This window comes from Euprymna scolopes, chromosome 20 (genome assembly GCF_053919585.1).
Source record: "Euprymna scolopes isolate OS-2025 chromosome 20, ASM5391958v1, whole genome shotgun sequence".
NCBI classification, from domain to species: Eukaryota; Metazoa; Mollusca; class Cephalopoda; order Sepiida; family Sepiolidae; genus Euprymna; species Euprymna scolopes.
In genome coordinates, this window is record NC_136501.1 from 496464 (window position 1) to 524031 (window position 27568).

At 33.6% G+C, this 27568-nt stretch overlaps 1 protein-coding gene across 1 annotated transcript in view; it reads right to left on the bottom strand.

Moving 5' to 3' along the window:
* Positions 1 to 2071: 2071 nt before the first annotated feature.
* Positions 2072 to 27568, bottom strand: part of LOC145241678 (uncharacterized) — an 85990-nt gene continuing 60493 nt past the window's right edge. The window contains exon 6 of the mRNA XM_080104806.1: positions 2072 to 11071. Coding sequence (XP_079960932.1) covers positions 10130 to 11071 — 942 coding nt within the window. The 3' untranslated portion in view covers positions 2072 to 10129. The remainder of the gene's footprint in view (positions 11072 to 27568) is intronic.

Genomic DNA, 27568 nt, shown 5'->3' on the forward strand with positions numbered 1-27568 from the left:
ATTGCATCTCAACAAAATTTATTTTAGACTAAAATTCCTCCTTACCTTTATTTTCATAAACATTTAAAATGATATATGAATTCACAAACAGAAGAACTAATATATTCTGTTGGATGTTCATTTTCCATTTCATTGACTATTTTATCAACTAGAAATGGTGCATACAAATAATTCATTTTAAATAATGTTCAGATCAAACAGTTAAGTCGTTTTTTAATGACTCAGTTTTGAACTGAAAAAATGCTTGACAATCCATAAGAAAGAGAAAAATACTCCTATGGCAAATTTATCATCTTGAAATTCCTCCAAATACGAAAAAAAATCAATGGAAAATCAAAATTCAAAGAAGCTATCTACTTGCAATGCTTTTGATTCTTCGTTTACTCAAGAACAAAGATTGACACTGCAGAGAAAAACACAGAGTGAAGACAATTTGAGTACTTGTGAAACATGCTTCTATACTTGTTTAAATAAATCCAACCTGGAGAAACACATGCGATTACATACTGAAGAGAAATCACATTCTTGTGAAGTGTGTGGCGATTCCTTTACAAGAAAATCAAGTTTAGTACGACATATGAGAACTCACACTGGGGAAAAGCCATATTCTTGCAAACTCTGTGAATATTCCTCTTCTCAGAAATCAACCTTAGCACAACATATGCTGACACACAGTGGACTAAAACCGCATTCTTGTAAACTATGTAGTTATACTTGTTCTCAGAAAGCACAGTTAGTGTCTCATATGAGAACCCACACCGGAGAAAAGCCATATTCTTGTGAAGTTTGTGAATATTCTTGTTCTCATAAATCAACTTTAGTCGTACATATGCAGACACACACTGGGGGGAAACCATATTCTTGTAAAATATGTGGATATTCATGTTCACAGAAATCACATTTAACAGTTCATATGAGAACTCACACTGGATATTCTTGCAAACAATGTGACTTTTCTTGTTCTGGTATGTCATGTTTTGTAACACATATACAGACACACATGTAAGAAAATTGAAAGTGAGTATTAAATAAAGTAATTTGATTGTATACCTCAGTTTCTATACTTTTTGTATTGAGTTGTAAGATGATCACAAAGACAGAAAAATCTTTCAACACCAAGTGAAAGAGGGCTAACATTGAATATTCTACATCACGAGCAAGTCAAGGTAATGTCACATGGAACGAAAATTACAAACCGCGAAAATTAAGATTGAAAAATGTGATTTGTAAAATGTCTTAACTTTTTTTTTTTACAAAGAGATGATCAAAATTATAATTTTCTATTTACAAAATAATAGTCTTAATGTCATACAATCATGGGTTTTGATAGTTTAAAACTCACTTATTAGCAATTTACAGAAGCAATAAAGTTAGCAACAGGTTTAAAAATATAACAAAATTGCTATTTATTAGCTACAAACCTTTATCAACTGAAATTAGTTCTAAGAGAAAATCTATTGAATAAATTCATGGTAAAAATTATCGAATTTTATTTCCAACCTGTTAGGATTATGTAACCAAAAATGCTATAAAACATGTAGAATTAATGACTTACACCATGACCATTTTTACTTTTCATATTATTTGGACTCTTCAGACTACTGATTTTATCTTGAATGTTATTTTCACAACGTTTTAGTCGATGTAATCTCCAAACTTTTTAAGGTGTATCTTGTCAGAAATCTTTCTGGAAGACTAAGGAATCTGCATGCAATTTCAAACAGAGCCCTTTATTTAATCCAGGAGTAACATGTTCTTGTTTCGTCAGTCACAACTGGGGAGAAGTCCTAAAAAATGTGTAACTGCATTATTGGATCACTCGCACTGAGGATTAAACCTTCAGTGTCCAAGTATGTAAGTTTTACAACTGAATTGCACCAAGTACTTTATCCACTGTGCCACGGATGATTGTGGATAATTCTAGTATGGATTTTATGAGATTTAAATCTTTTTTTTTTTTCGATATGTAAATATCACTATTACTACATATTATTACTATATGTATGCACATCATCTATATATACAGACTGTAAAGATAAAAGTGTCGCCCTAAAGAAAACACCACTACAGCTGTATTTTAAAACTTCTATTGAAAAAAAAAACAGTTTGGGTAACTGTTGTAGACCCATGCTAGGGGTTGTAAATGAAAGAAACCACAAGTAGTGTAAGGTGTATAAAATATATGTATTTATCATAAAGAGTACAGGAGCCACTAAAGTGGTATGAGACGAACGCATGCGGTTAAACATGGTATGAATGTCTCCTTTTAGTCTCTGAAACCAGTGGTATTCATAAGACTAGTTGATTCCACTTAGTTCTGAAATAGGGGTGTTTAGTACCTCCCCCCCCTCCTGAGCTTTTCATTCCCCTGGGATGATCGTATAGCTCTTTTTCCTGGGGTTAATCTCTATTGCGTTGGTCATTTTCCTTTTCCTGGAGGACTGGCATTGTCCGGCTGTGTGTGGTGTTACCAAGTCGAACCTGTCATATATCTGGTACATTATTTCTCCTTGTTCAGCAGGAGGTTGTCTTTTGTCATCAGTTATATGTTTCCGAATTTGGTTTAAATATTTCTTGTGCTTAAATTTTGGGCCTTCGATAATGTAGACTATCCACTCGATCCTTTTCTGGACCTTTTCTAGTTCCCACATTGTGCTATTATTTTTGTGTACCTGGAAAAATACCTTTTCACTAGGTAAATACCTCTTTTTAGGAATTACAGTATTTGGCAGTTTCACCTGTTTTGGTAAAATTTTCTCGAAGACCGGCCTAATTTTCCTCACAAACATTAACTCTGCTGGCGACATCTTTGATGGAGTCCTTTCATTTGCCGTAATTCGGTAAACTTATAAAAACTGTTGTAACGCCTTTTCTGAGGGCATTCCTTTAGCCTTCTTCAGGGCTCTTTTCAATGTGTCTACAAACCTCTCTGCTTGACTGTTCGATCGGGAATGATAGGTTGGCATCGTTATGTGGTTAACCTGGAAATCCTCGCAGAAGCTTTTAAAATCTGCTGAAGTGAATTGTGTGCCATTGTATGACACTAGACAATCAACTACACCAAACCTAGCGAACAATTCGTGAAGAGCACTGATTGTAAAATCTATTGTTGGACTTTTACATCAAAATACCTCAGGCCATTTTGACAAACTGTCTACCACTATTAAATTATAGTTTCTATCTAGTGGGCCTGCGTAATCTACATGTATTTTTGCCATGGGTGGTCTGCTTTAGGCCACAGGCTAAAGTGTGTATTGGAGACACTTTTGCAGCCAATGCGCATCCTGGATACGACTTTACCGTGCCTTCTATATCAGTGTCCATACTCTTCCAGTAAACGTAGGACCTCATGAGGCTCTTCATTAGTGTAGTCCCAGGGTGCCCCATATGGAAATCCTTTAGAATTTTCTTTTGGGGTGTAGCTGGGATTACTATTCTTTCTCAGTACAACAGTACCTCATTGCACATAAAATAAGCTTCTGCTGCTGATTCATCAGATTTAATTTTTTGTTTCATTTCTTTGATGAAGCTATCTTCTTCAGCCTCCCTTATTATATCTTCCAAAGTGACTGGTAGTTCCTTGATCGTATTACATAGTATTTGTGTGTAGTCCTTTTCACTTTGTAGTGACGCTATTACTGTGTCTTCCAGTGGTTACCTTGATTTCAGGAGTTATCGCGACAATCCGTCTGCGTGACTTCACTTCAGTATGGAATTTCTTACATCTGTGAAGTCGTAATTCAGTAGAATGGTTCTCATCTTTGCAGTCTGTTGGCTGCGTAAGTTGGCAGACCTTTTTTAGAGCCAAAGATGGTTATAAGCAGCTTATGGTCAGTTTGTAATTTAAATTTACGACCGTGTAAAAATCGGTGGAATTTTGTAACATCGAATATGATTCCTAGTGCTTCATTTTCGATTTTAAAGTAATTCTTCACAGCAGGAAGTAAAATTCTTGATGCATGGGCGATCGGCTTAGTGGACCCATCAAGCATCTTGTGTAGAATGCATGCCCCAATTCCATAAGAACTTGCGTCAGTTGTGACAATAATCTCTTGTTTCGGATTGAAATGAGTGAGGGATAAATCTGACGTTAATACAGCTTTTAATTTCTTAAATGCTGCCTGGTACTCAGGCGTCCAGTTCCATTTTTTGTCCTTTTTAATAGTACATTCAATGGCGCACGCAATTCATGCATGTTTTTGATGAACGTTTAATAATAGTTTGCAAGCCCTAAAAAACTCTTCAATGTAGTTACATTATGAGGTTCTGGCATGTCCTTTATAGCTGTGGACCTGTCTGGATCGGGTTTCCTCCCATCCTTATCTATGATATGATCCAGGTATTTAATTCGTTCCCAAAAAAATTCGCATTTTGCTTCCTTCTTTTATTCTGTCAAACACTTGAAATATATTATCTCTATGTTGTTTAACATTTTGACTATGCATAGGAATATCGTCCACATAGCCTCTTGTGAAATCCAAACCGCTTAGCAAAGTATCAATTACCTATTGGAAAATTGCAGGTGCTACTTTTATACCAAATGCTAATCTATTGAATTTTCTTTGTGTGTTGAGATACACAAAAGTTTCTTCCTCTACTGGTATTTGTAGGTACGCCTCGTTTAAGTCTATTTTGGAAAAATATTTTCCACCATTTAACTTAGCGAATATTTCATCTGGGTTTGGTAGTGGGTAGTGATGGTCCTTGAGCGCCGCATTCAATCCAGTCAAAAAGTCTGCGTATACCCTAATCGCTTTAGATTTTTTTTCACGTATACGGTGGGGGCTGCCCACTCACTCTAGTTAATAGGGATTAAAATCCCAGTGTTAACTAGTCTTTCCAATTCTTTTTCAATTTTTTCCCTCAAAGCAAATGGTACACTCCATGGCTTTTTGAATATTGGTTTTGCGTCGTCCAGCAATTTGAATCTCGCCTTTATTTTTGTGCAGCATCCAAGCTTTTCGGAGAAAACACTTGGGAAAGATTTTTTAAGATCCTTTTTGAGTTTGTCGGCTTCTGCCGTTAGGTTTTTGACCTTGTGAAAAAAATCACTCATTGGCGACTCCCATAATTCAAATTCCTGAATCCAATCGGTCCCAAATAAGTTTGTTGTGTTCCTTAGAACGAACACTTTTAGCTTTTTTGTAGTTCTTTTTAGTGACACATTAATAACTAGCTCACCCTCAAAATTTATTTTTTCTCCAGTTACCAATCTTGCGACTTTATTCGTCTTTGTCATTGTGAGCTTTCCTATTCTCTTCCACGTGTGAACATTTATAATTGATAAATCCGACCCTGAATCGAGCTGTAGATTTACTTCTTTATTTTTGATTCTCACCATAACATACTTCCTTATGTTCTCTGTTGATGAAGGATCCATTTTTGCAGTTTTTATGTAGCTCTTTTTTGCTACTTTTGTTCTGCAATATGAGGCCTTGTGCCCTGCTAGCATGCATTGGTCACATGTTATTTTCCTTTGGTACTGACATGAATTGTACCCATGAAGTCCTCCACATTTGCTACAAGGGGTCCTAGGATTTTATCATACCTGATAATTTTGTCAAGGGTTCTTTTTGCCTCTTGGTTGGTAATTGCTGGCAGGCAGGTGTCCTTTATTATGGAAGCGTATTTTTCTAATGTGCACAATACCTGCTTCCTCTATGTCTCGGGAATCTTGCTCTGCTGCAACGAATTGCTGACAATCTTTAGCCAGTTTCTGAAGTGTCAAATCAGGTTCTAATTCCAATTTATTTAGAGCACAACGTTTTAATCGGCGTCTTTTTTAGCTCTCAAACCTTGTGTGAATATTAATCGCAAAATTACCCTCGATTTTATAGGCTGGTATTTTATCTCCTGTCTATCAAACGTTCATCTAAATGTCTGCATGTCATTACAGTCAGGGAAGCAGAAAGCAGGGAGGAAATTCCTAAGTCTAGCAGTCCAAGGAAAGAAGCTATTAGACTAGAAGTATTTAGAGACCTCAACAGTGAAGGGGTAGGATTTTGTAGTTACACGGGTTTATCAGAAGTATGTATATTGAGGGGGTACAAGTGCAATGAATTCATCAGATCACATTCAATTGAAGTACTTGTAAAACAGGTACAGTAATACAATATTACAATGATGGGACAGGGGTTGATAGTGTAAGATCTATTAGATTGGGAACTCTTTTTTTTACTGTAAGAGGGAGAGACTAGTGGTGGATGCACTAACCTATATGTGGCAGCAATACTTTATGTATGGGCAAATGGTAGCTTTGTAGAGATACATGATGCTCTCAGGTGTGATTTAGTACCGCAGTAGAGGGAACCCGTCTTTGCAGCAACGTTTGCAATGTCTTCAATGTATTTTTTCCAATTCATGTTACCTGTGAATGTTAAGACGAGTAGTTTGAATGACAAGATCTCAGGTAAGGCGGTACCAATAAACAATATTCTCGCCTTAGGAATGTACCATGCCCTATGTAAATTTAAATGTAAGATGATGGGAACTATAGAAAATTGTTTGAAATAAAAACAGGTAAAACACAGCATATATACAAACCTTCAAAGCGACACAATGTGATTTATACTGAAAGTGAACTTTATTCATTTTTAAAAACAATAGTTAAGCATAGATTCTAACATCCGTTTATTAGTTTGGTTGTGAACAATCTGAAAACAATTTTTCTTGCAGAAGTTATTAAAATGAAAACTTGCAAAGTGATGCCAATAAAAATTCTTTGAAGTTACGACATCAACATATCTGTTTTATAAAATATATTGTTGATATCAATGCATATAATTATGTGCTTGTAAGTAGAATAAAATAAAATACTGAAAAATATTTAATTTTGGTTAGTTCTTTTTTTTAAATTATGTTATTTGTTTTTTTTCTATCAATTATTACTCCCTCTTACAGTAAAAAAAAGAGTTCCCAATCTAATAGATCTTACACTATCAACCCCTGTCCCATCATTGTAATGTTGTATTACTGTACCTGTTTTACAAGTACTTCAATTGAATGTGATCTGATGAATTCATTGCACTTGTACCCCCTCAATATACATACATTTTAATTGAGAGCATTTGGAAATTTAAATTTAATTCTTACAGTATTCTTTACTTATTACTAGTCTTGGGATGATTAATCAGAATTGGAAGTTTTCACAGTATCCAAACCAGAAAAAATTTGTACCTATTTTCTGATGCCCAAAACAGTTCTTTTAATATTTATATAACTTAAGTTTCCATTACTGGTACTACCGACAAAATGATATTTGTTGGTTTTAAACTACCAGTAAAACTAAAATCTCTAGAAAACTCTGCCTCTATCAAATGTATGGTTACATTTGCAAAAATATATGGACATATTACATAAGACTTTTGTTTACAGTAATGCAAAAATTAAAAAAAGAAAGAATTCTATTACTAAATATTTAGAGCATTATAATCAGAATCTGTAATCATATTAGAATTGAGAATAAAGAACAGAATCGACACTTGTATTGGAATCGAAAAAATATTGAAATCATCCCATGATTAATTATTACATAAACTAATTTTTATAAAACTCTAATTGCTATTGATGTAATGTTATTTTTTGTTTTTGTTTTACAATTTAATTTTTTTTATTAATTTATAAATAGAGAATATTAGTCTTATAGTTAACAAAATATCCTTTTTTCAAATCCAATATGCAAATATCAGGAAGCTTCATTGGATATTTTGTTGGCTTGGCTGACTGAGAGCAAACTCAAAGCATTTCAACAAATAGTCCAGAGGTGCTGGTAAAACCAAAAAATGAATTAGTAAAAGTCCGTCAAACGTTTGTTTGATAGAAGTCCTATCATTGACTAATGAAGACATTAACCTGTGGGAAGGAATAAAAATCAATGTAATTGGTTAGATAGCTAGACTAAACACCACATCGATATATAAAAACACCCGATGCATTTACACAAACTCCATGCATTTTAGAAATAGTGATAAGTATTATAATTAATCTAAAAAAAAACTAGTTTCCAAATAATTCAAACTAGTGAATTTTTGTTGAAATGCCTTAAACTTCTATTAATCACTTAAAAATGATTTTCTCTGTAAATATAAAACTACTTTATCAAAATATGTGATTTTTGGAATATGATATTTTCTTTTTATTGTGAGTACATACATACAGATTTTTCTTTAATTTTGTTTTTAATACAGAGAATTCTGGACAAGATCTTAAATCTGCATTTAATATTATATACTTTTATCAAAAGGATATACTAATTTACCACAAAAGACTACACGAATGTTTTTCTTTTTTATTTTCTTACATTTTTATTATTACTGAGGATAGACAATCGATCTTACTGGATGCCAGATATTCACTTGTTATTTAATAGACTCCACTCGAGAGATCTCTTTATGATTCTAACCATCCCTTTAGACACGATTGTTTCAATCTCTTTCTCTCGTTTCATCGGATATATTTGCCTAGTAATTTTTGTAATTCTTTGTCACAAGTCTGGTTGCTCATCTGATTACTGTTTTCAATTTTTTTATACTATTATCAAGGCCCAGAGACTACTTAAGGATAAGTGTTAATGAGTGTCATGTGAGACAACACCATGATGGTTGATGGTGGAAATTGGATAGCAATTAATTTATTTAAGATGATACAACATAAATGTTTATATTGATCTTGAAAACAACCATGTTGTAGTCAGCTGGAAATCAGCTCCACGGTATTGTGTCATACAGATGGACAGTTCTGGGGAAAAAAGCTTTATTTATGGAATGTTTGTTTAGTTCTAGGCACAGATAGAGAGTAAGGGAAACTGTTGATAGTGGTTGCAGCCAGTCGGGTGTTTGCCATGAATATTTTAAAGGGGAGGGGTCATAGACTGAAGCTCAGTCAAGCAACTGCCATGAAAATATCAATAGAGCAGATATAGGCTCGCAATGTGTTTTCTGTAAGAAAGAAGTAGCAGGGAGCAGAATAGGACATTGCCCACCAGATTTCAAAGTCGATTTTGTACCCTATTAAGACAAGAAAGGATGCACTGAGCAGCTCCACCCAAGATATAGCAACATTATTCCAGCTAAGGACAGAGTTGCCTCTTATATAATGTCTCCATATGTTTTTACATGTGCTATTTTAAAATAAGTAGAACGGGCTGACCCACATATCTGTGAACCAAGATGTGTAATAAATTAACTAAATATTTCTTCAGAATAAAATGAATACGAAATGTGCCCATAATTTCTAGTGGTAGACATCCTAAATAATCATCACCATTAAGGATAAGGGATTATTGTGATATAGGCCAGATGTACACAATCAATTTGAGTGAAGAGTTGGTCAACAAGATGTTTGTTTACAATCAATTGATTTGATTGAAAAATGAATGATTTCACGGATTTTGATGACAATAAAAGTATTTGAAGTATGTAACATTTGTTGACCGCCATTTAATACCAAGCAACGTCGGGTTCCCTGATAGTACTATTTAAAATTCTGCATTTAATATTTAAACCTTTAACCCAATCGTATACTAATTTACCATGAAAGATATTATTTAAAAGCTGAACAAATTTCAACTTTCTTATCAGTTTGTTTAAGCCCAGGATGGGGCATTCTGTTGGATGCTATTCACCCACTTTCTCATATATTCCAACCAAGACATTATTTTTATGATTCTAATCTTTTTTATTATTTTACTTTGATTAGTTTCAAGAGATTAAGGGGCTTTGTCCTGGGACTAACACTTGATTTTATTATGATTTAAATTTATATCCAAGGGCTCTTTTAAGAATAGACGTTGTTCTCTTTATAGCTGTTGTTTGTATTTTGTGCCAGCTTGGTCCTTCGAAAGATTGTTTCCATATATACCTTAAGAATTTTTTTATTAGACCAGTTGCTCCTATCACAACTGGTATAATGATCATTTCATTCTGAGACCATGTCGTTTTTAGATCATTTTTTAGGTCCTGATATTTTGTTATCTTTTCTCGTTCAGCTCTATTAAGACCATAGTCATTTGGGACAGTGACATCGATAATGAGCTCAGTTCTTTTAGGCTTGTTCTATATTACAATGTCTGGTTTAATGACCTTGTCTTTTATGTATCTGCCCATCTGTATGTCTTTGTCATAGAACACTGTCAATTGTGCTTTTTCATGTGGTTGTTTAAATTAACTTTATCTGCAAAAGCTGATTCACATATATGACAAGAGAATGGTTTCTCTCCAGTATGTGTTCGAACATGTCGTCTTAAAGCAGAATATTCGACAAAAGCCGATTCACACATGCCACAAATGAACGGTCGTTCGCCACTGTGTATGCGCATGTGTCGTTCTAAACTACACTTTAATGTAAACGAAGAGTCACAAACTTCACAAGAAAAGGGTTTCTCACCAGTGTGAGTTCGCATATGAGTCCGCAACGTATACTGATCATAAAAATCACAATCACAAACTTCGCATCGATACGGTTTTATGCCCCCATGTCGTTTCACATGTTTCTTATACGAAGTTGGATCGTGAAACGATGCGTGGCAAATCAGACATTCAAACGGTTTTTCCCCAGTATGTTTGCGTTCATGTATAATTAAATGTGATTTATCAGCAAACCCCGAATCACACACATCACATCGATATGGTTTCTCTCCAGTATGAGTCCGAAGATGTCGTGTTAAATGATATCGGCGTGAAAATCTCGCATCACAGTTTTCACAAGAAAAGGGTTTTTCACCCGAATGTTTTTGCACATGTCGTTTATATGTTGCATTGGTTGTAAAGCCGGAACCACACACATCACAATAATAAGGTTTTTCCCCAGTATGTCTTCGTACATGAACTTTCAAAGTTGAACTCATCGTAAAAGCTGAGCCACATACTTCACATACATATGGTTTTTCTCCAGTGTGTGTTTGCACATGTCGGCTTAAAGCACGACTATCAGAAAAACTTTTATTGCACACCTCACAACAAAAGCGTTTTTTTATTTTGTTTATTTCCATGTGTTCTTCATTCGTCAAAAATGCTGATTCAAAAGTATAAATTCTGTACAGTGTCTGGTTTCTTTCTTTTTCATTTATTATTTTATTTTGGTTAGTTTTAAGAGATCAAAGGGAGCTAACTCCATCTTGGGGTTAACACTTGATTTCATTATGATTTGAATTTATATCCGAGGGTTTTCTTTAAGAATAGATGTTGTTCCCTTTATTGCTGCTATTTGTATTTCATGCCAGCTTGGTCTTCCAGTATTGTTTCCAAGTATTTCTGAATATGCTTTTTTATTAGGCCTTGTTATTTATGTAGTGTGTGTTTGCACATGTCTGCTTAAAGGGTAACTATCGGAAAAGCTTTATGTCACACAAAAAATGTCTTTTCATTTTGTTTGGATTAATTTATGTAAAGTGTTGTTTGCTTAAATTTGTATATTAGATCCAAAAGAAAACGAATAGAATTTTAACACAGTATATATCCATCAAATGTGCTCCTTTCTCTGACCGTAACCTGTTAATAAAGAAAACATTTTTAAATATTGATATGCACATCATTAAAATAAAGTTCATTAACAAACAAACCTTTGTGATAACATGATGTATTAGGAACACTTTTCGATAGTATTAACATTATTAAGATTTTTTTTTTTTACATGGAGGTCACCACTTATCAAGGCCTGGAGGCCACTCAGGGATAAGGGTTATTGCGTGTACAGTAATCAATGAGATAGTATTGTAGTAATCATTAGCATTGGAGATTTGATAGAGTGTCTTACTTAAGGGGGCGGTTTGTCAGGAATTTGTTTATGTTGGACTTGAAGATATCCAAGTTGTAGTCAGGTGGGAAACAGGCAAATGGAATAGAGTTCCACAGTTGTGCACTTCTGAGAAAGAAGCTCTGCTCATGGAATCTATGTTTGGATTTAGGCACAGATAGAGAGTGGGGAAAATTATTGACAGTAGTTTCACCCAGACGGGTGTTTCTTGTGAAAGATTGGCGAGGGGGACGATAGATTAGATCTCAGACGAGCATTTGTCATGGAAATAACGATAAAACAAAGACAGACTCGCAACGTCTCTTCTGTGGGAGAGAGGCTGCAGGGAAGAGAAGAGGGCACCCCCCCCATTAAACGACGGCAGGATAGGCTGTTTTTAGCAGCTCCTTCCCAGATGTGGCAGCAGTACTCCATCCTTGGACGTACTTGGCTTTTATACAGATAGGGAATTGCATCAGTAGTGAGATATCTTCTGCAGCAGTAGAAGGATCCCACCATTTTCTCAGCATCCTTGGTAACAGACCTGATGTGCATGTTCCATTTCAGATCAGGCGTAAAGCTTCTCAAAACATGGAGCCTCCCCAAGACGAGAGCCATCCATTTCAATTGATGCCAGATGGGGATCAGAGCGATGATGTAAAGATAGAAGCTTGGTTTTTGATGCATTAAAAGTGACCAGCCACCTGTTCCCCCACTGTACCACGCGCTCAAGATCAGAGGAGAGAGAATTAGAGAGAACTTTGTCATTTACGGCCTTTGATGTGTTACTATAGATGGTCGTGTCATCAGCATAGATGTCAACGAATGATTTAAGTATGTGCTTCAGAAGATCATTAATGTAGATCAGGAAGAGAGTTGGGCCCAGGATGGACCCCTGAGGGATTCAAGCATTAATACTGTGGGCCTCTGATTTTTGCCTGTCAACCACTACTCTTATGAACCTATTGGAAAGAAATGATTTAATGATTGAGAAAACATTTCCAGTTATACCGTAGCTGGAAATCTTGTGAAGTAGGCCTTTATGCCATACCTTATCGAAGGCCTTTGATATGTCAAGAGCAATTGCCCTGGAAAGGAAGCCTTTGTCAAGAGATTCACTAATCCTATGAGATATAACCGTTAACACATCTGCTGTAGATCTTGTGGAGCGGAAACCATATTGCATGTCACTAAGAAGGTTGTTTCTGCTGAGGTGATTGACTACTTCTCTATTTAATATGGATTCCAGCAACTTACTCATGACACACAGAAGACTTATTGGTCTGTACTGAGAGGGAGATGACTTATCACCCGAGTTCTTAAATACAGGGCATACTGATGAGGTTTTCCAGGGTGTTAGAAAGCACTTCTCCTTAAGGCAACGCTTAAACAGTTTTGTAAGTATGGGGGCAAGTTCTGGTTGGAGCTTTTTCAGCACTATAACTGGAATGCCGTCAGGGCCAGTTGCTTTACTGGAATCAAGGTTCTTGCTTAGCTTGGCAACCTCACGCACAGATATTTGTATGTTGCATAGCATGTTGTCTGATATTGGAGGAAATACAGGGAGTTGATGGCCTTTGTCGCATAGGGTAGAATTAACTACACATTTCTTGGCAAATAGTCTGGCCTTGTCTGATGCTGACGAGATGACCTCAGGTCCATTGATGATGATTGGGATAGAACGCACGTTTCTGTTCAGAATCCTGTTTGCTATTTGCCAAAACTGGTGTGAACCAAGCCGCTGCTCAGCTACTTTAGATTTAACAGACTGAGCATATAGCTCTCTTGCATTTTTTATTACTCTTTTACAGTGGTTGCAGGCAGTCCTGAAAGCAGCTTTAGTCTCAGTATATCTATTATGTTGACAGCTATAGAAAAAGTGATTTCTGTGCGCAATGGCAGCAGCACATTCTGGGGAGAACCATCACTGGCTGTTAAGTTTTTGTTGGAATTTTTTGGAAGGTATGAATCAGTCTATGCCTACAATTAACCATTCGGTTAGGTCTGATACTATAGAGGACACATCCTTTTTAAACATGGAATTCAGAGGTAGATCAGATATGAATGTACGGAAGCTATCCAGTCAGCCATAGAGTATCGATATACAGTACAGTGGAGAGGTACGTCTGAAGACTTATTACATTTCATTTTTATCTTAACTGCTACAACAGAGTGGTCGGAGGATCCCAGAGGAGATAGAACGGAACATGAACATAGCTCAGCGGAAGTTGTGAGGAAAAGGTCTAGAAGGCTTGCATACTGACTGGTAGTATCAGGCACATGGGTGGGTTCATGAACAATTTGAGTGAGGTTATAGGCAGTGGCAAAATCATGACAGAACCTCCCCTCATCATCGGTCTTATTTGAGTGGGTCAGCCATTCCACATTATGGACATTGAAGTCACCGCAAATGTGAATGTTAGCCGAAGGATGAGCAGACAAGATGTGGTCAATTTTCTCAGATATCCTCTTAAAGATAGTAACCCCACTGTTGTGGTGGCGATAGAGGGCAAATATAAATGCAGTGGTGTAAGCTAGTGCAACCCGGAAGCACATATAAGGTAAATTAGGGCCTTCTCTGGAGATATCCCTACCACATGGAAAGCAACCTTTAATGTAGGCACATATTCCATGCTCATGGCGATCTTGGGGGTCAGATTTAGATGTTAAGTTAGAGTATCCTTTAATTATGAAGTCGTTTGGAAATTGGTTGGCTTTATGCCAGTTTCAGTTAGAAAGAATACGTCCCGTTTCATCTCCTGTAATTGAAGTTCACAAGAGATTGTAAAAAGTAATATACATGTGTATTAAGTTAAGAATGGTTATTGTTTTATAAGGAAATGTTTGAAGTTCAAAGAATATTATTAAGTCTTTGTAATACAAATATTATAATACAAATAGCTTTATATGAGAAATGGCTCAAATGACTTACAGTACATGACTTTTTTTTTACACAGTGATCACCACTTATCAAGGCCCGGAAGCCACTCAGGGATAAGGGTTATTGCAAGTACATTACGTTAGTGTGGAGATTTGATGAAGTGTTTACTTAAGGGGGCGGTTCATTAGGAATTTGTTAACGTTGGACTTGAACACATCCAAGTTGTAGTCAGGTGGGAAGCAGGCAGACGGAACAGAGTTCCACAGGCGTGCAGTTCTAAGAAAGAAGCTTTGTTCATGGAATCCACGTTTTGATTTAGGCACAGATAAAGAGTGGGGGAAATTTTTCACAGTGGATTCAGCTAGACGGGTGTTTTTCGTGAAAGATTGGCGAGGGGGGACCAGAGATTGGAGTTCAGACGAGCACCTGCCATGGAAATAACGATAAAACAAGGATAGGCTCGCAACGTCTCTTCTGTGGGAGAGAGGTTGCAGGGTAGAGAAAAGGGCATCCCCCACTAAGCCACGAAGTCTATTTTGTACTCTGTCAAGGCAGGATAGGCTGTTTTTAGCAGCTCCTGTCCAGATATGGCAACAGTATTCCATCCTTGGACGTACTTGGTTTTTATATAGATAGAGAATTGCATCAGTAGTGCATAGAAGATCTTGGAGAGAGAGAGATACAAAATATGCTACACTTCATCACTGCATGTCTTTGGAGCAAGTGATCATATGACAAGTTCCATTTTTATACAGTTCTTTGCATTTTTATTGTTCTCTACAAGGTTCTTGCAATTTACAGATGGTTAGGTGAATTTTGAAGTCCCATCTGGCTATAACAACTTTTCATTGCCATATTTGCATGTTCCAGACCTAAGAGCCTTTCTGTTAGGCTCAGAGTATCTGTACAGGATCTCATCCTGGAACCTAGACTTGAAGTAATTAAATTAAGGTTTCCTACATGATTTCATATTGGTTTCCATGTAAGACAGAGGTTTCTGGCTTCAATAGGATCTACTTGTAATAAAAAAAGTGGGCGAATCAAAGTTGCATGTGTTAGGACATTGTTGAGAATGTGCTTAAGAGTGTTATTGTGGTTCAAATAGTCCAATAACTGTCAGTTCTCATCAAAGAAACATTACCTATGATTATTATCATTATCATTAAATTATATTAACTATTTATTATCATTATTATTCATATAGAAATTATTACTTGTTTATGCTAGTAATTTTTTTACTTTTCTGTTAATACATTCTTTCAGTTTCTCATTTATTCATCAAATCTCCTCAACCCAAATACTTATATATATATATATATATATATATATATATATATATATATATATATATATATATATTAAAATCAGTTGCTTTTGATGTTGATGCTGGTTGAGACGAATGTGCACGCATTTAAAAAATGAAAAAAAAAGTTCTTTTTTGCCACATGATTGCAAGAATTCATGTGAACTATCTAGTATAAAATGAACGCAGCCAAAATATAAAATTTCCAGTATTCTTAAGGTTTCATTCTGAATAATTTTTGACAAATAGCAGTGAGTGTTCACAATATCAAAATAAAATATAAATTGAAAACAGCATATTTATGTTTCTTACACCTCCTCTAACCCTGAAAAAATATATTCATAGATATTTGTGTATGTATATATATGAATGTATATGTATATATACGTGTGTATAAATGTATATAAATCTATATATATATAATACATATATGTGTGGAAAGGAAGAAAAACCTGTAGCCTTTTAGGATATTTTCAACATTCTGTTCACATTTTCGGGGACTTTTTTAGGAAATGATAGCGATGATTTAGGAATAAAGTAAAATATACCATGATGAGCAGAAAGACTTTCGTGTCTTCACCTCTGAAAAGTGAGCTTTTTATATATTTTTTCTTCCTTTATTTTATGTACAATGAGAGAAAGCGACTGAAAAAGTTTTAAAATGAAACTAATTAGGTTTCAAATCCATGTTATGCTCTTTGATCACCAATTTGCTTATGATAGGGGATAAATTGTAAAAACCATTTATTTGTTTGATGGTATTGGAATTAATGATTAGCGCTTATACAAGGATCTTCTTAGGGGGTTATTATGAGTAACTTTAATTATTTTGGCTTTTGTGAAAATAAAGGAGTGGTTTTGGTGTGGAACATGGTGAAAAATGCAAGTCTTTCTCAAATTTTGTTAGGTTTCTCCTACATATACTTGATGGCAATCATTGCAGGGACGGTATATATTCCGGTGTTAGATTGTTTAGGGTGTTCTGGAAGGGTACTTTGTGGTGTTCAATACATGAGCTATAGTTAATGACATGGTATGTATGTATAAATCTACATAGATGTATATGTATGCATATATAAATGCATATAAAATACATACATACATATATATATATATATATATATATATATAATTTGATTAGTTTTTTTGGAAAAAGAATTCCAGCAGAGTGCTCAATTAAAAGGAAAATCCAAATTTTAAGAGCGTACTTATATTTTGTGTACAGAAAGTTGTTAGTTGAGACAGGTCATTGGTACCGTCGGTTTCAAGCCCGATAATAAGGCCCGTTTAAGGTATCCTTATCAAGCTCTCTTCAGCCAATATTCGTCTATCTTATAACCGGAAGTGTGAAGTATATATACCTCGCGAATCCACGTTCAAATCTCGTTTTGTTTAATCCCCCCCCTTTTTTTTTTTTTTTTTTTTTTTTATCTATCTATCTATATATATATATATATATATATATATATATATATATATATATATATATATATATATATATATATATCGGGTAATGTAATACCTAATTTTCAACTTTGAATTGTTTAAATTTAAGATCTAATTTCGAAAAAATGTTTTTTTTATATGAATCGATTTTAATTTGAACCCCATTTAATTTTAAAATCTCTTTCCTTATGTATAAAAACTTCAAAATCTGTATTGGTATCGGTTAAAAACTTAAAAATTCGTTTAATTATATCGAACATTTAAAAATTTCCAAAAATACGTTTAAAGTTTTAAAAAATATTTTTAATTATATCGAATCACGTTTAAAAATTTCGAAATACGTTTAAAAATTATTTTTTAAAAACCCAAATCTTTCAAGGTTTGGGGAAGTGAGTATTTATCTATCCTAAGTTATTTCCCTAGTTTATTAACATTATTATATTTTTCTATAGTTTTAAATTCGAAATAGATTATAAATTACATTTATAAAATATAATATATATATATATATGACATTAATTAAAAATCTATAATATAATTGCGATTAAAATCTAAGTTTACCGACTAATTATTTATGTATTTACAATTTTTTTCCTTATATATATATATATATATATAAAAACAACATCTAAGTGTTGTTCTTTTCATTGATCCAATTTATTAGGAGACCCTTCCTTCTATGTATGCAACTTTTCAAAGCTTCACTCCTCACATTTAAACATTTTATTTTGGGGTCATGAATGGACCGGAGGATGTAGTATTTCTCTGCGTTACAGAGTGAGCATTGACTTAATTCCGGGACGTAGGCTGGTCTATGCTCTATTTTTCTCCATTTTATGGAAAAGGGTGTATTTTTTTCTTTAAGCTCCCACACGCGGGTAGCTAATGCTGTATTCATCCTTGTTTTAGCTCTAAAGGAGCTCATATGTGCATAATATCTTTGTTTAAATTGGCCTTTTGTCATACCTATATATATTTCCGGTATATTTGTGGATTGTTCCGTTACTGTGGCCTCATAGACAAGGGATTCAGCTTTACAATTACCCTCCAATGGACAGCTATTTTTGGTCCTGCAAGAGCAGCCTGCGTTATCTATCTTTTTTGGTTCTTTGGATATTATCGACTTTATTGATGGAGCTGTCGAGTAACTAACTTTCACCGTGTTTCTATTAAAAAGTTTATGTAGTCTATGTGTTCTTGGAAAATGTTTGTCTAGAAGGCTAAGAAAACAATGCCCTACTCTAGTTTTAGTGTTCAATGAAAACGGAGGTAAGAACCAGATTATTTTCCGTTTCCTCTTTCGTTTTATATTTTCTTTATTCTGGGTTTGTTGAAATTTTATGTTTTCATTGAACCCACTTTGATGCAGTGCATCATTATAATATGAATAATATCCAAAGAACCAAAAAAGATAGATAACGCAGGCTGCTCTTGCAGGACCAAAAATAGCTGTCCATTGGAGGGTAATTGTAAAGCTGAATCCCTTGTCTATGAGGCCACAGTAACGGAACAATCCACAAATATACCGGAAATATATATAGGTATGACAAAAGGCCAATTTAAACAAAGATATTATGCACATATGAGCTCCTTTAGAGCTAAAACAAGGATGAATACAGCATTAGCTACCCGCGTGTGGGAGCTTAAAGAAAAAAATACACCCTTTTCCATAAAATGGAGAAAAATAGAGCATAGACCAGCCTACGTCCCGGAATTAAGTCAATGCTCACTCTGTAACGCAGAGAAATACTACATCCTCCGGTCCATTCATGACCCAAAAATAAAATGTTTAAATGTGAGGAGTGAAGCTTTGAAAAGTTGCATACATAGAAGGAAGGGTCTCCTAATAAATTGGATCAATGAAAAGAACAACACTTAGATGTTGTTTTTATATATATATATATATATATATAAGGAAAAAAATTGTAAATACATAAATAATTAGTCGGTAAACTTAGATTTTAATCGCAATTATATTATAGATTTTTAATTAATGTCATATATATATATATATTATATTTTATAAATGTAATTTATAATCTATTTCGAATTTAAAACTATAGAAAAATATAATAATGTTAATAAACTAGGGAAATAACTTAGGATAGATAAATACTCACTTCCCCAAACCTTGAAAGATTTGGGTTTTTAAAAAATAATTTTTAAACGTATTTCGAAATTTTTAAACGTGATTCGATATAATTAAAAATATTTTTTAAAACTTTAAACGTATTTTTGGAAATTTTTAAATGTTCGATATAATTAAACGAATTTTTAAGTTTTTAACCGATACCAATACAGATTTTGAAGTTTTTATACATAAGGAAAGAGATTTTAAAATTAAATGGGGTTCAAATTAAAATCGATTCATATAAAAAAAACATTTTTTCGAAATTAGATCTTAAATTTAAACAATTCAAAGTTGAAAATTAGGTATTACATTACCCGATATATATATATATATATATATATATATATATATATATATATATATATATATATATAGATAGATAAAAAAAAAAAAAAAAAAGGGGGGGGGATTAAACAAAACGAGATTTGAACGTGGATTCGCGAGGTATATATACTTCACACTTCCGGTTATAAGATAGACGAATATTGGCTGAAGAGAGCTTGATAAGGATACCTTAAACGGGCCTTATTATCGGGCTTGAAACCGACGGTACCAATGACCTGTCTCAACTAACAACTTTCTGTACACAAAATATATATATATATATATATATATATATATATATATATATATATATATATATGAATTACTTATATATAATATACATATATATATATATATATAGGAATATATATAATATACAAGCATGCATATATAACATACTTTTATGCATATGTATATATAATATACTTGTAATATACATGTACATATGTATATAAAACATAAAATCTAGTAGTAAAAAAACAATGCCTCCTCTACCCTCAAATTACTAGAATGAATCAAGTCATCTATAAGTCCAAATGCCCTTTAGGAGAGTGTAGCTATCATAACAATAATAAAACTAATAATTACATCGGTTATTTAGGTTTTACGACTACCCTATACTGTTGGTTTACCATGCATAATACAGAATTAAGTGCAATATTACATTTAAAAAACAAGCATAGCTGCTCCTCCTCTAAAGTTAGAGAAATTCTTGTCAGCAACACACAAATAATACATCACGAAACCAACATCAAGAAGTTAAAAATACTTGAGGCTATATGCATTAAAATGCAAAAACTTCCTTTAATCCAATCACATTCCAATCCAGCAAAAACACACTCAAATGCTGGTCGCAACCCCCACCCCCACCTTGACCCAGTCCTGACCACAGAAGTGAACACTTTTCTCTCTCACACTGGGCACTCTCCTCGCAATAATATTCACAGCCATCCTGACGTCTTCTTCAAAAGATGAGAAGCAACACCGCGGCCAACTTCAAACAACACATGGAACTTATATTAATTATTTCGATTTATACACTAAAAATATCATCAGAAAAATTGAAAAAAAATAAAACAAGGTCTAATCAAATGGAAGCTGTCTGTTGTCTTTAACAACGTTTGTTTAAATATGTATATATAATATACTTATATACAGGGTGCTCCAAAATAATCTGACACATTAGTAAGTCAAAAAAAATTAAATAACAATTAAATAAGGAAAATATTTTTTCTTTTTTAAATGTAGAATGTCATTTTATTTTAATTAGGTCAAAATTTATTTATATATGTATTTACACATTTTTTTATTTTAGAATATCCTTCTGAATTGGACTGTTGGGGTAATATTGGTTGGTTCCCAAGATCATCTGATCTAAACTCCTGTGATTTTTTTCTTGTAGGGATATTAGAAGTCAAAAGTACTCAGTCACTGCCCTCGATCTTTTAAGGAATTAAAACGAGCTATTCATTCTGAAATTGTTGTTATTCCATCTGAAATGATCCATCGAGTTATTGAAAACTTTCACGAACATTCGCGTGTAAGCAATGATGGGAAACATTCAGCCAATTTAATATTTAAAACTGTGTGAAATAAAATGGCATTCTACATACATTAAAAAAATAAAAAAATATTTTCCTTAATTGTTATTTATTTTATTTATTTATTTTTTGACCAACAAATGTGTCAGATCATTTTGGGACAGCTTCTATATATATATATATATATATATATATATATATATATATATATATATATATATATATATACTTGCAATGTCTCCGTTCAGTCTCATGAGACGATGAATATCCACTGTAAGGGTAGCTGGATGTGTAATTGTGAGGCAAGAGTTGCACAATCTCCAACCATAGCTCTACTGAATTGGCACTGCTTGAGTCCAGTGGCATATATTTATATATAAAATATACATATATAATATCCTTATATATATATGAAATATATATACATAGATAATATACTATCAGGACCCATGTACCGACATTGCTCAGTGAAAGTATGACACAAAACCAGAACAAATTTGTTAAAGGAGGGCCCTCAAAAACACATTAAACTATGATTTTTAGTTGAAGCCACTGCTGGAACTGGAAAATCTGGTCGTTACTGGTTATTAGTGCTGATTTGGGGTGATTACTTGCGGGTCTTAGCAGGTCTTGGAATTCATTGGTGAGCACTAGTGGTCACTAGCTGCAAATGGAACTCATTAGCGATCATGATCAGTATCAGCCTCAATCGGAATGCTCCTAACGGAAATTGTCTGTTTTCTAGCGTCGGGCACTGGTATACAATGTGGGTCACTGGCAGGCATGAAATTAACTGTGGTTATTGTTACTTCTTGACAGGGTAGGGCACTGATGGGCATGCGTGGATCATCATCTATCATGTTTACAGCTTATTTAAGTTGGTTACTGTCACTTGATGTAAGGGGACAAAAAATAATAATAATACTAATATTATTACTATGACTAACAATAATAATAATGCTACAGTATTTTTTTAGTAAATTGTGATGTGAAAGTATTTCTAAAAATTTGTGACTTTTTTTCACACAAGTGTAGTTGGAAAAAAGGGAAGCATTTTTTTCTGCCTAATCCTAACCCGACGGTAATTTTGTAAATTGTTTAGTTGAAACAACTGAATAGTAAATAGTATGAAAAGTAGTAGCCTTAATGAGAAGTATAAGCAACCGAAAATACGATGGGAGTGTCAGGTGTAATCACGAAAAAAGTTACTGATTAACTGCATAATTTTATTTTATTTTTGAAAAATAAAAGATAATGCTTTTTCACTGATTACAATTTATTATATGCATACAAATCTTATAAAAAATTTTAAAAGATAATTACAAAAGCAAAAAGTAAATCTAAACCAACAAAATATATGTGAGCACATGGAAAATATTGCTGAAGTGGTAAAAGTTAAGATTCACACTGCATTATTTACAAAGGCATTCTGCAGTAGTGACGATAGACAAATTTTAACAGATCAAATTTCAATGATCAACCGTGTATCTAATCCACCTCAAAATATAACTTCTATGATACAAATATATTTTGTGGTATTTTTTTAAAATTAAACATTATTTTTTTCAATACTAAAATGATACAGTAAAATATAAAAGAAATATTTAAAAAGTTCATAAATGTATCCTTAATAGATATAAAACGATAAAACACCATACTGTATTGAATGGTAGGGATGACATTCTTTTGAAAGGAAGGAAAAACATTTCTCATCCCAAACACTACATTATTCGAACATTGGCTGCAAAATAGCAACGTGAAATGGTTGTAGAAACTTTATGTGAAAACTCATATATATATATATATATATATATATATATATATATATATATATATATATATATATATATATATATATATATATATACTTGTTTATTGTTATATAAACATGCTCACATCCCGCTGCTACAAACAGCCACTTGTTTCAATCAAACAACAGATATCATCAGGCAGCGACTTGACTATTCAAATGTTCAATGAATAATGAATTTTTATTTTAGGTAGGAACTCTTTAAAAGTTGGAGTAAAAAAACCTTAAAACACAGAACTTTAATTATAAGATGTAAAGAGGGAGGGGCAATCTAAATAAAGTTAAAAAAATTATAATGGAGAGAGAATGATTAAGAGGAGAAAAAAAGAAATAGAGAAAGAAAATAGAGAAAAAAAAATATAATATGGAGAAGAAAAAGAAAAAAATATATAAAGGGTTACTATAAAGAAAACAAGGGCTAGAAGAGAAAAGAAAGAATGATGAAATATAGTTAAAGAGAGAAAGAGAGAAAGTAAGAATTAATAGGAAGGGAAGCTTAAAATGTTGAGAGGATATAGAAAAAGAAAAAGATCTGCATATCAATCAATTTATGAACAGTTATACATTTCAGTAATGAGACACGTTATTACAAAAGCAAACAGAAAATACAATCTTAGCGTTAGAAGTGTACATGTCAAAAATGACAGCGAATGTAACCAACCAACATATTTATCATCTCACATACGTCCACGAGTAATATCAACGCAGTTCAAACATACGTCTACAATTAATTAAGCCCTTTATACTAAATGAAATAAGTTTAAAGTTTTCGCATTTTTATTAAATATATAAAAAATAATGATAAAACAATATTAAAATTATTAATAATAAATTTCATAATAATAATAATAATAAAACAGAATAAAATTAATATTTATTATCTTTTTAATATAACATATTTAGCCATAAGAGGGGATTGAAGAAATTAAATAGGACAAATAATTATAAAGAATAATCTACTAATATTTAAGACATGTACACTTCTAACGCTAAGATTGTATTTTCTGTTTGTTTTTGTAATAACGTGTCTCATTACTGAAATGTATAATTGTTCATAAATTGGTTGATATGCAGATCTTTTTCTTTTTCTATATCCTCTCTACATTTTAAGCTTCCCCTCCTATTAATTCTTACTTTCTCTCTTTCTCTCTTTAACTATATTCATCATTCTTTCTTTTCTCTTCTAGCCCTTGTTTTCTTTATAGTAACCCTTTATATCTTTTTTCCTTTTCTTCTCCATATTATATTTTTTTTTCTCTATTTTCTTTCTCTATTTCTTTTTTTCTCCTCTTAATCATTCTCTCTCCATTATAATTTTTTAACTTTATTTAGATTTACATCTTATAATTAAAGTTCTGTGTTTTAAGGTTTTTTAACTCCAACTTTTAAAGAGTTCCTACCTAAAATAAAAATCCATTATTCATTGAACATTTGAATAGTCAAGTCGCTGCCTGATGATATCTGTTGTTTGATTGAAACAAGTGGCTGTTTGTAGCAACGGGACGTGAGCATGTTTATATAACAATAAACAAGTATTATCAGCTCTTTTTATTGAGCACTATCTAACAACCTCGTTGAATTCACTAGTCCATTACTTTTGAATAAAAAAATCTCGATATATATATATATATATATATATATATATAATAAATTCCACAGCCAAACAACATCGCAGCCCACAAGAGCCATGACAGTTAAAGAACCGGAAGTCCAAGACTCGAGTTTCGCCCTCATTTGGGCTCATCAGTTAGATACATCCGAACTCAGGATTCGAACCCCGAGCCTCTTGCATGCAAGGCAAGCACTCTACCAACTGAGCAACGCACTGCACACAAGAATTTCAAATATATATGTGTGTGTGTGTGTGTGTGTGTGTGTGTGTGTGTGTGTGTGTGTGTGTGTGCGTATATATATATATATATGCATATATATGTAGCTTTGTAGAGACAAGAAATTCTCTCAGCTATGAGTAATCTTCTAGTATTGTAGATTTGTTGTAAGTAAAACAAATCTACACGTGACTTGGCCCCGTTGAAAGATTTCCAATTCACCGATCACCCACATGACTCAGAAAATTGGAATGATACACCAGCAGATCAGCAAGAGGAAAATTCACCCCCACCAGTAGAATCACCTGTTTTGCGACGGTCAGAACATAGTAGAAGACAACCAGATAAGTTGAATTTGTGATTCTAGAGTTTAGTGAATCTTGATTAAATTAATTTTACGCATCAGAACTATTAAATTGCACTCCTTGTGCTGGCTGAATTAGTGAGTTTTAGCATTGCGAACCTGAACTATTAAACTACATTTCTTGCATTGGTTGTGATCAACCCACCTTCATACACTAATACTGGAATGAACTTTCCACCCACGACAGGAACTTTCTAATTTAATGGAGGGAAGAATTGCGTTTCGTATGGATATGAAACTTCCCAATAGCTCTCTCCCTGATGAAGCGCTAGCTCTGTATACTACTCCAGTAGTGTTTGTCATGTTACTTCATAGTGTTGACATCAGACCCGACGCATCGTTCTTTGTGCTAATAAAATTGTTGTAAGTAAAACAAATACTGAATACCCTTTAAATAAGATTTTTATTAGCACAAAATAATGATACGTCAGGTCAGACGTCAACACTGAAGTAACATAGCGGACACTACTGGAGTAGTATACAGAGCTAGTGCTTCGTCAGGGAGAGTGCTATTGAGAAGTTTTGTATCCATACGAAACACAATACAACAAGATCCCGCCTTCTTTGTCACAGCCTTAGTAATGTCTTCAATCAGTTTATTCCAATTAATGTTTCTTATAAATTTGAAGCCAAGGAGTAGTGTAGTATTAGTCATGGGAATCGGTGGTTTAGAAGGTTTCTTGTAATTGTTTAAAGAATGAAGCTTAATCTTAGCAACATTAAATGTTACCATGCATTTGCCTCCCCATTCCACTACAGACTACAAGTTATAATTAACTTTAAATAAATTACTCACATGGCTCAAAATAAACCAAATTTGATAAGTTCAGTATGTAAACTGCTGTGATAATGAAAAAGACTGCATAAAAGAGATGGAGAACTTCTACATGACACCACATGAATCAAAGATACCAAAACAATAGTTTCTCCTATCCACCATGGGTCATTTCTTATAATTCATTTAAACCATTATGCATCTTGTCAAAACTGACAACATTCTTAATATATTATCATTTGTCCTCACTGTATCCACTGCTATTTGTATATTTGGCAATTTTTCCCATAATGCATTTAGCTCATTTTTATATGGAAAACTAATAGTTTTCAGAAGATGTATTTATCTGATGTCAAAGTTATTTATCATGTTCACTATCTCTAGATCAGTTCAGGGATGTGATTATCATTTTATTCTACAAGATATTTCAAGATGTACTGGTTGATGAAATACAGGGCAGATATAATACTGTTCCATCATCTGATCATCCTTTCCACATTCACAGATGGTTGGGTCGATTTTGTCCCATCTCATCAAAGCAGATTTTGATTGTCCTGTTCCTATTCTTAGGCAGTTCAGTGTTTTCCACTGAACAGAGGGAGAGGCTCACAATGTGATTCTAATATCAGTGAAGGAGAAATGCACTTTCTAGCTGTGACATAAAATCATGACTGAGCTATAATGCTGGAAAACTATACACTCCCCCTTCTATTTTTATAATTACCAGACAGAGAGTCAATCGCCTTCTACCTCTAAACACCAATGACTTCATTCCTAGCAGAAATAACCCGATTCTCTTTCCTCTGATCTTGAGCACCTGGTACAATGGGGAAAGGAGTGGCTGGTTACTTTTAATGCATCTAAAACCAAGCTTCTCTCTTTACATCATCAGCGTTCTCATCCCCATCTGGCATCAGTTGAAATAAATGGCTCTCGTCTTGGGGAGGCCTCATCTTTTGACAAGCTTCTGGGCTTGACCTTTACTCCTGATCTTAAATGGAACACGTACATCAAAACTGTTGCCAAGGCCACTGGAAAAATGGTGGGATCCTTCTATCAATCCAGTAGATATCTCACTGCTGATGCAATTCTCTATCTATATAAGAGCCAGGTACGTCCAAGGATGGAATACTGTTGCCACATCTGGGCAGGAGCTGCTAGAAAGGACTTGTCCTGCCTTGATAGAGTTCAAAATAGACTTCGTAGCCTCATAGAAGATATCCTTTTCTCTTCCCTGCAACCTCTATCTCACAGAAGAGATGTTGCGAGTTTGTCTCTACTTTATCATTATTTTCATGGAAAGTGTTTGACTGAGCTTCAGTCTATGGTCCTCCCCACCTCGCCAAACTTTCACAAGAAACACTCGTCTAGCTAAAAACACTATCAATAATTCACCCCACTCGTTATCTGTGCCTAAACCTAAACGTAGATTCC